We start from the raw sequence: 13,404 nt of genomic DNA on the forward strand, positions 1-13,404 counted from the left end.
CACTTGGCTTGCCGGGTCTTCTCAAGCACAGCATATTTCCAAAGGTCGTGCTTCACCACCTCATCCCAGGTCTTCATGGGTCTACCTCTTCCACAGATTCTCTCAACTGCTAGGATGTGACACTTTTTCATACAGCTGTCCTCATCCATTTGCACCATATGTCCATACCAACGCAGTCGTCTCTCTTGCACACCACATCTGATGCTTCTTAAGTCCAACTTTTCTCTCAAGGTGCTTACACTTTGTCGTGTATGCACACTGACATTACACATCCAGCGGAGCATACTGGCTTCATTCCTTACAAGCTTACATATGTCCTCAGCAAAAGATAAAAGCAACACTCTTCAAATCAAACACTACGACTGTTTTCTTCTTCATTGGCATGGGTTGGACAGGTGCATTAACCAAAAAACCCAGATGCAGCTGTGTCAGAAAAGATTCAAAATCTACAGCTTTTACTCCATTATTGCCTTTCTTAGTTTATGACTATAATGGCTACATTTTACCAACTTATCAATACTTTTATCTTGCATGTGCTTAGTTGCACCAAATGAAGTGTAAAATTTCCACTTATTTTCTATCACCTTAGTTACAAACCTTCTATCAAGTCAAATTTCTTTAATGATTTGCAGGGTTTTAGTGAACATTCATTTCAAATTTGTCTTATGTAATCAACAAGTTCCAAATTACAAAAGATAAAAAATTCAAAATGAACAACCTTACAGTTTTCAAGCAAAGCTTCTTAACTTGGAATTTCTCTCAGCAATTTTATCTGGTTTATTCACACCCAACTTCTCGCAACAGACCTCAAAAATGGCAACACTTTCACAAGTTTTCTCTATGCAGTTGCCTTAGAACTCGAGCATTATAAGTACAAAAACAACTAGTAGTTTTTTTATGTCGTTCTGTAACAAATAGGTACTACTAAAGCAGCGCGGACCCGTCCGCGCTAGCTAGTCTTGAGTGGTCGATCCTAACCCTAACCCTAAACACGTATTCATTTGCACACGCAGGTTAGGATCGACCACTCACGACTAGCTAGCGCGGACGTGCGACTGCGCGTTCGGGTCCGCGCTGCTTTAGTAGTACCCCCTATCCCTAACCCTAACCCGCGTGTGCAAATGAATACGTGTTTAGGGTTAGGGTTAGGGTTAGGATCGACCACTCACGACTAGCTAGCGCGGACGCGCGACTGCGCGTTCGGGTCCGCGCTGCTTTAGTAGTACCTAACAAATATTTTAACAAGATGAGGAATTATAAATTATATATTGTCATAGGCGGACTCTAGATTGCTCTAGAAAATGTGTTCCCTACAAAAGTAGTATCACAACTGAAAATGAAAATCTTTCGAATAACTAATTATTTTAACAGAACCGTATAAGCTGCTGTAGAATAACGTTTTTTGCTGTCCTCAAAGTTCTTCACATTACTGCTCTAGTAGCAGGATTTTCTTTTCATGATTTTAAAAAGAGTATCATAGTACTACAAATAGTCTATCGATATCAAGAGGCATTCTTTCGATAAATAATTTGATGTTAAATTTAATTTGTGTCAAAATATTTTCGTCGCTTTGAAACCGCGACCTGACAAGACTTCGTGATGAGTTAAAAATTTCATTCAATTTAACAAATAAATCGACCAGAGCGTAAAAGAACTTCGACCAAATCAAACTGTGCAGCAAAGCTATCTTGTCATAGGATGGAAAGTAGCAGTTAAATTCTTCTTTCAGATAACATCTATAAATTAAAAAAGGGTTGCGTTGCAAAAAAAAAAAAAAAAAAAAAAAAAAAAAAAAAAAAGAAATTGAAAAATCCCAGTTAAAAGGGAGAAAATCAAACTTGTTAGCGATCTATCCCACACCTCCGCCCTGAAAAAAAATATGGTATGGTCATGGTTGGAACGTCTGCTCGACCGAAATTTACTTAGAGCTAAACAATACAGCTTGTAATGAAGAGGCCTGGACAAAAATTTAATTTCTTCAACAATTCTATCGTAAACGAGCTGGTAATTTATTTAATTACATCTAGTCCTGATTTTCATATAAGCATCTTTTTTCAGTGAATAGCTTGATCGAATATTTTCAGAAAAGACAGCATCTATGCCATTCGTGATGAGTCAGATGAGTCAATACATAGTGAAAATATCTATATACAGAGAAACTACATAAAGAATATATATATTTCCAAAAAATTAATTTGATTCAAAATATAACAAAATTTTCATAAAAAATACTTTCTTAGACATTTCATTTTGTTTTCTTTGTTTTTTTTTTTTAATGCCCAAATTGTTATTTGTCAGTTAATTAAAACAAAATATTCTACTTTATTATTTTAGGTGGGGCTGAAATAAAGAATTTAAAAGGGTAACAATAAAATGTCTAAACCAATTATAAATGGTTTGTAACTTAAGTGAGAGAGAGAGAGACTTCTAGAACATTCAATGAAAAGACATTTAATTCACTAAATTACTCGACAATTCCCAACAAATATTTTTAAATTGGAATTTTATGCAAGGATAACAGATTAATAGTTTTGTTTGTATAAATTATTATAAAACGAAAATAAGCAAGTCAGTAATAATGAAAGAAAGAAAAAAACAGCATGCTATCGCATCATGCGACATATGACTGTAGAAAGAATTACCTTGTGAGCATCAATGCCGGTAAGTCGGCTCTTGGTCTCTTGATCTTTAATGATGATAAATGGTCTCCCATACTCATCAAATGCTAATGATCCCATTGCGGACATTTTGAAGAGGATAAAGCCGGAGATGCAATAAGATTACAGTCGATGAATAAATAATGGATAACAATGGAGAAAGATGATCAATACAGAGTGCGAGTAAGCAACGGGAATCTCGTCAGTAACGAGAATCTCGCTAGGTTCGTCTCCTGTAAACAGTGTCTTGGCAACGTAATAAAAATATTAGTGTGAACAAAATGTATTCGTCTTCTAATCTTGAACACCATGGTTCATTTAATGAGTTAAAAAGACTTAAAATAAAACATGTGAGAAATGTTAAAGGTTGGTCGAAAAAGCAATATGTTTTTCTCTTAAAATAGTCATTTTATTCCTAAATCTCTTCTTTTTCGTTTTGTTATTAGCTCAGATTAAGTATATCTGTGAGGACATTATAGCCATGATCATCCCCTCCTTTTTTCATTTAATCTTTCTCAGATATCTAGTATGGCCTTATTCAATGTGTCCTTTTCTCTTTTTTTTTTTTTTTGCGGTCCAACGCCTTTTTTTCTCAGACAGTGGGTGCAAATCGAAGGAGATTTAATTGTTATTATAAGTAGGTCGAGCGACTACATGGAAGCTACTCATTGTTTGTTGGACGCAGCGCTAGATTAACCATTAAGCAAAATTAGTACGTGTTTAGGGCATCAAAGGAAACAGAAATGGTTTATGGCACAAAAGAATTCACTTTAAATTTGCTAAAATAATATTCGGGATGCCTTATGTCTACTAAGTATGGAAGCAGATGTGTCATGTAAGATTAATTTTGAGGATCTGATCAAAGACTTTGCAATTAAAAACAAGTAGAAGAAAACTTTTCAAATATAAATAAAGTGGAAGTATACAAAAATAAACATTCTTTTCCGGCATATTGTTTTGTTTCATTTTGAAAAATAAAAATTTATTTTATGGTTTATTATTGTTTATATTTTGAATTACATATATATGGGGGAATCAAAATGCTCTAAGTGCTTAGGGCTTCTATGTGTCTTAAATCTGGCCTTGGTTGGACGTAACTAATTCAGCATGTAAATTTCATAACAGTTCAGTTATTGATTAACCTGCAATAAATACAATATATGTGCGGGTGGCACATAAAATACACCATTTTGAGCGGGGCCGTTGCCAGTACCGCCTGACTGGCCTTCGTGCCGGTGGCACGTAAAAGCACCCACTACACTCTCTGAGTGGTTGGCGTTAGGAAGGGCATCCAGCTGTAGAAACTCTGCCAAATCAGATTGGAGCCTGGTGTAGCCATCTGGTTTCACCAGTCCTCAGTCAAATCGTCCAACCCATGCTAGCATGGAAAGCGGACGTTAAACGATGATGATGATGATACCACATGATTATCCATTTAAGGTGCTACCTTTTTATTAAATATGTTCTCTTTAAAATTCATAAAGTCTTTGAAAGAATTAGAAACTTAATAACTTAAGGATTTATTCACTTTATTTCACACTGTTTTCATTTGCCAAAAAAAAAAAATGTTATATTAGGTGATTTTTAGTTTGGTAAATTATTGACATTTAGACTCATTAATAAGAATATTTGCAAATATAGCTGGGCAGTTCAAAATTTTGCATAATAACTCTGTGGTTTAAAGTTTGACTTCATTGTGCACCACCTTAAACAAGTGTTTAAATCAATATGTTTAACTTGATCAACGCCTTGTAAGTCAAGTTTGGAAGACAGAAAGCTGTGTTAAAGTTCATCAAAGGAGCTGTGCCTGTTCTTGGTGGTAGTGTTAATCTGTGATCTGGCCATTGGGTACTTCAGCAGAGTCCATTCTGTTGCAAGCATTCAAGACAGGTCTCTGATACGAGGATATAGCAGACTTGAACCTGGGTCATCACAATTATGGACTTCGAGTTAAGAGTCTTTCATGTGTGAAGCCAAGTTATCAGCCAATCAATGGCTGATCTTCACATGATAGTTTCTCCAGAGTTGTTCTCCGTAATAAGCTTATAAACAGAGTTTGTTTCGAGCACCAATTCACAGAGTGTTGTAGACATCAGCCTAGAATGATTACCTCCAATCTCACCAAGTTGTTATAACAACTACATGGTCATCCAGATATGCAGTATGTGATGGTAGACACGAAGCAATGCCTTTATATGTTCCTCTGTTTAATCCAATCCCTGTGCTAAGCTTTTGATATCCAGTTACTTGCTTGTTGTATTATATTTCTTTCATCATGTTGACTCTACATGTATATTTGTAATTCATGATCAACTTCATATGACTTGTATCATGTTAATAAATCATATCTAAATGCTTGGACAGTGTTAACTAATTCATACACAGCCTCAACCAACAGCAAACACCTAGCAACAAGGATAATTTTCTCACTTCTAGTCAATCTTGGAAATCCTGAAAAGGGTTGTGATGTTACTCTTCTTCCTCTGATTAAATAATTAAAGATAAGAAAAAAAGAAGTATTGTAATTGACAATTACTGTCTACATTTCATTTTGTCATTAAACAATCATTTTATTATTAAACAATCAGACAAAAATGCCTTGTGGAGTTTGGTTCTGCTCTTTACATTCTGAGTCCAAATCCTACTGAGGTAAATTTGTTTTTCAACCTTTCAGGGCCAATAAAACAAAGTATCAGTCAGGTACTGGGATTGATCTAACCTCCTCCCCTCAGAAGTGCTGATTTAGTGCCTAAATTAGAAACAAGTTAATGCAACAATTAGGGTGATGGAGTGACACATTAGAGCATTTAACAAAATAACTTGCATTTCTTGTGACTCTGTGTCTTCTGAGTTCAAATCCCGCTGAGGCCACCTTTCCCTTTCATCCTTTCAGGAGTGAATAAAATAAAGTACTAATCAAGTCCATTTAATCACCCAACCCTGAACCTATGTTAGAAACACTTAATGCAAAAATAAAAAAAAAACAGTGGGTTTTACAGGTATTTACTTGTATATATGCTCTACCTCTTTCTTTTTCATCCCACTGGGGTCACTAAAATATGTACAAGTAAATAGTCTTAATTTAATCAACTAAACTAGTTTGCTTCATAGTATACATTTTTAGTAATTAACTGAAATCATTGTTTATTAATTCATGCACTATAGGGCCAACTGAAATGTATTTGCAACCCAATACAACTTCTCAAGAACTTGGATGGCATTACAAAGAACATTTCACAATGAGTCAGAAACCCTCATGGACATATATTGAAAGATGGCCAATCATTCAAAATGAAATGACAAGGTGAGTAAATATTGTTTTGCTACTGACAAATTATATTCTTCTTTAAGTGACTCAGAAGAGATTCAGACCTGTTTATGCATGATTGAACTGAAACTACAGATATATCCAAAATATCTTTCCATCATTTCTACTAAGTACAACATTAATAAGAATGCATTAAATACTTGTGAGTGGAATAGGTAAAGAAAACTGGAAGAAATCTGTTATATATGCATGCACTCACACCATGTGTGTGTGTGTATCATTATCATCCACTTTCCATGTTGGCATGGGTTGACTGTTTAACAGGAGCTGGCTAGGCAGAAGACTATAACATGCTTCACTGTCTGTTTTGACATGGTTTTTATGGAAGGATGCCCTTCCTAACACCAACCACTCCACAGAGTGGACTGAGTGCTTTTTACATGGCACCAGCACAAGCGAGGTCAGTTTTGACATGTTTTTTTTTTACAGTTGGATGCCCTTCCAAATGCCAACCACTTTACAATTGTGGACTGGATGCTTTTTAAGTAGCACCAGCACTGGTAGGGTCACCAAGTAACTTACAAGACAAAGATCCTTTGAGAGGGGATGGAGCATTGGAGGAGGAAATCTTCTGCCATATGGTGAAAGATTACAGTGTGACAGAGAGACAGAAACAGGTGTTTTGCTGTAGAGGAGATACATGGTTAGAGAGAGAGAGAGTGATCAAGATTGTGGCCAGGAACAGGTGTGTTGCTGTAGAGGAGATACATGGTTAACCAGTCTGATGGAGAGAGCAAGAGAAGGGAAGAAAGCAGGAGTGAGATGGTGGTGAAATGCCAGGGTATCCTCACAAGGAATGGGGAATCAGAATATAAGTGGGATGGTAGAGTAGAGCAAAGGAGAGATCAGTGGTGGCAAAGTGGAAGGACATATCTTCAAGATATGAGGTTAGAATATAAATGGTAGGTACATAAGTAGAGAGTAGAGACTTCACATGAATGCAAAGAGTGGGGGGGGGGAATGCAGTGACTGGTAAAACCTGGGTATATGGAGGGGGTGGAGGACAGGATTGGGGAGCAAGAGACAAGCATAAACATAGTGCATGAGAAGAGGCGAGATGTAGTTTGGTTTGTTGGGGTAGGGTAAGGAAAATGTTTTATTGTTGTTTTGTGGGTGGAGAGGCCTGATAACTGAACCCCCACATGATGCCACGTATAGGAGCATTAAGTCGGAGAATCCATTCATGTTAAAGCATATTCAAATAATTTTAATTAAAAACAAATTTTAATATACCTTCTAAAATAAGATGGTGAGTTGGCAGAATTATTAGCACACTGGGCAAAATGCTTAGTGGCATTTCAGCCATTGTTACATTTTGAGTACAAAATTTTCGACTTTGCTTTTCATCTTTTCATAAAATAAGTACCAGTTGAACACTAGGGTTGATTTAATTGACTTACCCACTCTTTTGAAGCTCTGCTGGCCTCAGGCCAAAATTTGAAACTGATATACCTTGTAAAGATTATAATTTCTTTCTTCTTTTCCTTCTAGATTTGTGGATCATATGAAACGGAATGACAGAGATTTTATATTGTTCTAAGTCATGGAATAAAAAAAACAAAAAACAGAAACATTATGAATCTAAATACTGCTGACAATGTGTGGATTAAAATGCATGAATTTATTTATAAACTATAGAGATTTTGTCTTTTTTATATAGTCAAAACTTTTATTAAAATATATGATTTTTATATGTATGTATGTATGTAAGTATATATATATGTGTGTGTGTGTGTGTGTGTGTGTATGTGTCTGTGTATATATATATGTGTCTGTGTTAATGATTATATTCCGTGTTCTTGCATGAAGCTGTTTGAACAAGAGTAATGATTGTTATGTTGATATTTGCTGCTAACAAACTGTTCTGTAGCTTTTGAAGGTAAGAGAATTAAGGAAAAACCCCTTATTTGAAAAACATGTAAGAATTAGCAACAGAAAGGGTATCCAGCTGTAATATAATAGTTCAATTATGAATATTTGTCCAACTGATGTTAGCTTGAAAAAAGGGATGTAAAACAAATAAAATGATTCCACTAAGAAAATACATGCCTGGGAATATAGATGTCATGCTGCCTACTCTTTGTCCAAAGGAAGAATGATTGTTTCATTTAGCAACGGAGTTAATTGTTCTTTGAATTTCTTACAAGTCTAGGGACACATGATGGTTCTAACAAATATTCCCAATAGATTGTAGCATTTTAGTGGGTTAAGAGATCAATATATGAAACTATAAACCTTTCATAACCATATTTCTGTTGAAATATCCTGCCTTTATTTCAGTTAATTCTTAAAATAATGAAGAATTTAGTAAAATAATTTTGTCATTAATCTAGTTTTTAGAACAAATTAATATAAATTTTTCATGGAAGATTTTCATGTAGATTATTTAAAACACAAAGTTTGTGCCATAGAACCAGGAGTGGTTTCAGGCAAGTTGGTATCAAAATTGTCAAATGGTACCAGAATTTTTTGCGAGCATTGATTTAAAGAAGAATGTTTCTCTAGAAGTGGAACAATGAGATATACATGCTTTTCTCAAAATATCTTTCATATATCTAGATATTGATTAAAATATATATCCTTTTTTTTTAAATGAATAAATTCAATTCACTTTGAAATAAATAGTAATTATGGTAAAACATTATTGAACTAAATATAGCGATTACACATAAAAATCTTGTGAAACTGAAAGTACTATACAGTTTTCATTAACGAAATCATTTCCCTTTTCTTATGTTGCTGATATACTTGAAAAAGGCATGAACATGATATTTTACCTCCTCCATCCTGTGCCTTTCAGCACTGTCATCATTATCAGCATTCTTAGCTTTCACTTTTCCGTGCTTGCATGGGTCAGATGGAAGTTTGTTGAGATAGAATTTCTGTGACTGGATGCTCTTCCCAAATAGAGTAATTTTTCACCATGACCAGACATGCTCTCATGGAAGATTGGAAATGATGCATGCTGCTTACATAACTGTAATATTTACAACCATTACATGATATCAAGGCAAGAAGACAGTAATACACACACATGCACATACACCTGCAACATGGTGTTTGGGCCAAATTCGACAGTTTGCATAAAAGGAAAAGAAAACAATATCCCATCCAAAATTAAAAGTATTTTCAAAAATATAAAAAACATCAACTAGATAATGGCTTGGAGACAACAGTTTACTGAAACTAGTTGATTTTGGCCACCAATTTAGCCTTGGTGTCTTTCTCAACTGTACCCCACATATAGTAATCCATGGAATTGCTGTCAGAGGAATTAGGAGGCCAGAAATTGGGCTAGTGAAGTCATAGAAATTCTCCGATAACCACTTCCACTTCTTTCCAGAGGTATGATGAGGAGCTGGATTTAGCTGTCACACATATGGCCTTCTAGCACCAACTCTCTCCAGCCATGGTTTGACCACAGTTTTGAGCAGCTTCACATAGCCATCTGAACTGAACCCAAGTCCTTGTTCAAAGATAGGGGACAAATTCTGGCACATGGACACAGAATACCTGCTGTGTCCTTTCCTGTTTTGTAGTCGCCATTGCAACTGTCCACATCATGTCTTACAGCCTTTACAATGTTCACAGAGGATTTAGCAGCACTCATAATATTGGCATTTTGATATCTGGCACAAATCATAACTACAAGTAACTCTTTTCCAATATTTAGATAGCTTCCAGCCTTCCATATCATTTAACTTTTTCCCAACTACAGCTTTCATCTTTATGCTCTCTAATGCCATTAACTGTTTGCCAATACTCAAGGTGTTCTTGAAAAAAAGCAGACAAAAAAAAAATATTGTCAAATTTTGCCTGAAAACCCTATACTTTATGTGTGTGTCTCACTATGTCTGTTTTGATAGCTGAAAAGGCCTTTTCTGTTTGTATTGTATTGTTTTAGTACTGCATACATATAATTATTCCTTTTGCTTATTGTACAACTGTAAGTAATTTTCTATTTTGTATGTACCATTCCTTGTCTGTTACATCTTATCATTATTTCTTATTGTACAAGTAATGTTATTTTGTCCAGTCCTCACACATATTTGCCAGCTTTTTCCTGTAGCTCTATGCTCTGGTGCTTCCATTAGATAACAATGGTCTTGGTTTAAATAGTGTGAAACCACTAAGACGTCTCGGATACCAACTGATAAGAAAGTCAGCTGTGAATGTTTCTTGTATCATGTTTTTATCTTCCTTTTCTTTCCACTATGTTTTTACCCAATTTTTCGTCTATTTGTCCCTTTTCTCTCTCTCTCTCTCTCTCTCTCTCTCTCTCTCTCTCTCTCTCTCTATATATATATATATATATATATATATATATACATACACACACAATGAGCTTTTTTCAGATTCCATCTACCAAATCCATTCATAAGGCTTTGGTCAGCCTGGAACTATAAGTGGAAGACACTTGCCCCATTCTTATATGTATAACTATATAGAGAGATCGGAGTAGTTTGTGAACTGAAGGAGATTTGTTTGTTATTCCTAATTCAACTAGCTACCAGGTGTGCATTTGTCTTATGTCTGTTAATGAAGAAAGTGGGAATGAGAAAGAGAGAACGAGAAAAAGAAAGAGATAGGAAGTGTGAAGCAGACTGACGGTTACAAACTACATACACTCATACTTTTGTAACCAAAGGTATATCTGAACTTGTGCGTGCAGCTATTGCAATATCTTAAGTTTATCGAAGAGCCAATGATTTCCTTTATATCTATACAGCTATACATTTACACCCACCCACACGCGCGCGCACATTATTTAAGCCGTGAGAAAAGTATAGTAATAGAAATTCAGTGCAAGGGAGACAACTCTTATCACAGCATTGTGTAAGTGAAAGAGAAAGAACACTGTAAAACAGAAACTTTTTTTTTTAGTTTATTCAGAACATGAGCAACCTAGTTTCATTATATAACAAATTGCAAATGCTAGAATTTGTTACAGAGTACAAATTGTATATAGTTTTCAACTTAAACATCCATGGTTCAGGATGAACTCTATTAATACCTCAGAATATATGTAACAGTAGTTACGTTGATTCCAAACCATACACCTCAACAAGTTGTTGGTGTACATATTATTTGTCAATTGAGAAATGTAAGTTATTCTAGTCTTGAACTATCTACAAACATGGAGAGAAAATCTTGACTAAAGTATATTGAACATGGCAAATATTCTGCATAAATTGCCTCACAGTCTCAAATAAATGTAATACCAAGTAACAGTATGATTTTGCATATTTTGTTACAAAAAGTGTATGTGTGTGTTGTGGATAAAATGGATTTTTTTAAGGTTCCTAGGTTATGATATTTAATTTATATTAGGTTATAATAATTTGCTTTCTTTGTCCAGCAGTCAAACTGCTGTCATCTATATTAGTTAATTTGTATCTGTCTTATACAAGAAATTTTTGTAGACTTGATCAACCAATTAATCATCTCACACACCCAAACTAATTCTCAGTTTTAAACATATTTCCTGCTACTGCATTCATAACAGTTAATTCCTCACACCATTGCTTTGTTATTATCACTCATGAAAAATGAATGTGTCAAAAGCTCCCTCTATAACCAAATATATCTGGTCAACTATATATTATTAATTGCCAATTTTATGTAGACCACCGTTACATGAGTTAAGTAAAAGCATTAAGTGGTTAGCATTAAGTAAGGCATCCAGCAATAAAAAAATCATGCCAAAAATATAATGTACAAGCAATACACGATCCTCTGATCAATATAGGAGGGTAATAACTCTGAATTAGAACTGACATGGATAGTGACAACCCATCCAGCCGATGTTGGCATAGAAAACAGATGGAAAATTATCAATAATGATAATATAATGAACTGATAAAAATATGACTCTTTTGGATTAGACTTTTCTAGCAGCCAATCAAATCTCAATGTATTGATAATGTAGATATCTTGATGCATTTCAGATATGATTGCATATACTTTCCTTCGCCAATTTTGCAACCGGGTTATGATTCAAGAAACTTCAACTTTTGATAAAACAAACACTTTACTCCATGTAATGAGTGTTTTTCCCATTTTTGCTCACAGAAATGTCACCTATTGGATTCAGATGGCAGACTTTACAGAATGTCTTGCAAATGAAAAAATCATTTACTATTATTTTTTCAAGAAACTCAACTTAATGCATCAATAATTGGGACACTGAAATAGGTTTTCCATTAGATTATTATGGAGGTTTTCATTATCTGAACATTTCAAAATAACAAATACTGGGTTACTAATCAAAAGAATAGTATCTAAGACTTTGAATTGATGACCCAGACATTAATATCAAGTATGTTGTCTCGACCCAGAAAATAACATCTTGGCTGTTGTGTTTACGTGGAGTAGAGGTTTTATTGGAATTTGTGAGCCAAGAGAAGCAAATTTAGGAGATCATAGCAGTTACCTACTAAATTATTACTGTTGGGGCAGTAGTGAAAGTGTTTTCATTGCTTTTAAAGGTAGGTGTATAAAGAGTGAGGTACTACAGATATATGTCGTTCTAAACTATCACATATATCTGTCAGACATGTTTCTTCTCTTTCTTCTCTTTTCCTGTCTGTCTTTGTATATGTGTGAATGTATGCATGTACGTGTGTGTGTGTATATATATCCATATGTATATATATATATAGGTTACTTTTTACTTGTTTTAGTCATTGCACTGTGGCCATACTGGGACATCACCTTGAAAGGTTTAATCAAACTAATCAACTGTAACACTTAAAGTTTGGTACTTATTCTATTGCTCTCCAAGTTCCAGTGATGTAAATAAACCAATGCTGGTTGTTGAGTGATGATGGTGCAGAGAAGCACAGATGATTTAACACACACACAAACCTATACAATAGACTTTCATATGATTTCCCTCTACCAAATTCACTCATAAGGCATTGGTCCCCGGGGCTGTAGTAGAAGACATCTGCCCAAAGTTCTCTGCAGTGAGATTGAACCCAAAACCATGTGGTTGCTAAGTGGACTTCTTAACCACACAGCCATATCTTATGAGTAAGTGCAGAAAAGTTCTTGGCTTTGGGTAAAAGAAAATACAGAAGGTTCAGTTAATTATGATTTTATTCAATATATTCCCCTCTCAGCTTCACACACTTATTGCAGCAGTCCTTCAGTTTTTCTAAGCCCTCTAAAAGAACTTGGAAGGTTGGACCCTCAGCCAAGTCTTTCATGATACCCTTAAAGGCTGGAACTTTTCAGCTCTCTATTGTAAGTCATCCCACAACACCATTTCTCTGAGGATTTCCTGGAGAAGGGGTCCTAACCACATAATGCTGAAATATAAGGTAAAAGCACAAACCATCAACTTGTATTATTTCTTACAGCTTGCATTGTTTTTGGTTTAAAAAAACAGCTTCATGCAAGCTATGCTGCTCTAAT

At 34.9% G+C, this 13,404-nt stretch overlaps 2 protein-coding genes across 2 annotated transcripts in view; one reads left to right on the forward strand and one right to left on the reverse strand.

Moving 5' to 3' along the window:
* LOC106883023 (T-complex protein 1 subunit epsilon) overlaps positions 1–2,778 on the reverse strand; it is a 13,194-nt gene extending 10,416 nt beyond the window's left edge. The window contains exon 1 of the mRNA XM_014933883.2: positions 2,643–2,778. Within this exon, the coding sequence (XP_014789369.1) occupies positions 2,643–2,747 (105 nt within the window). The 5' untranslated portion in view covers positions 2,748–2,778. The remainder of the gene's footprint in view (positions 1–2,642) is intronic.
* An 8,737-nt stretch (positions 2,779–11,515) lies between these two features.
* The window catches only part of LOC106867619 (b(0,+)-type amino acid transporter 1), a 72,556-nt gene continuing 70,667 nt past the window's right edge, over positions 11,516–13,404 (forward strand). The window contains exon 1 of the mRNA XM_052966542.1: positions 11,516–12,473. The gene's annotated coding sequence lies outside the window, so the exon portion shown is untranslated. The remainder of the gene's footprint in view (positions 12,474–13,404) is intronic.

The sequence above is a fragment of the Octopus bimaculoides genome, chromosome 3 (genome assembly GCF_001194135.2).
Source record: "Octopus bimaculoides isolate UCB-OBI-ISO-001 chromosome 3, ASM119413v2, whole genome shotgun sequence".
NCBI lineage: Eukaryota > Metazoa > Mollusca > Cephalopoda > Octopoda > Octopodidae > Octopus > Octopus bimaculoides.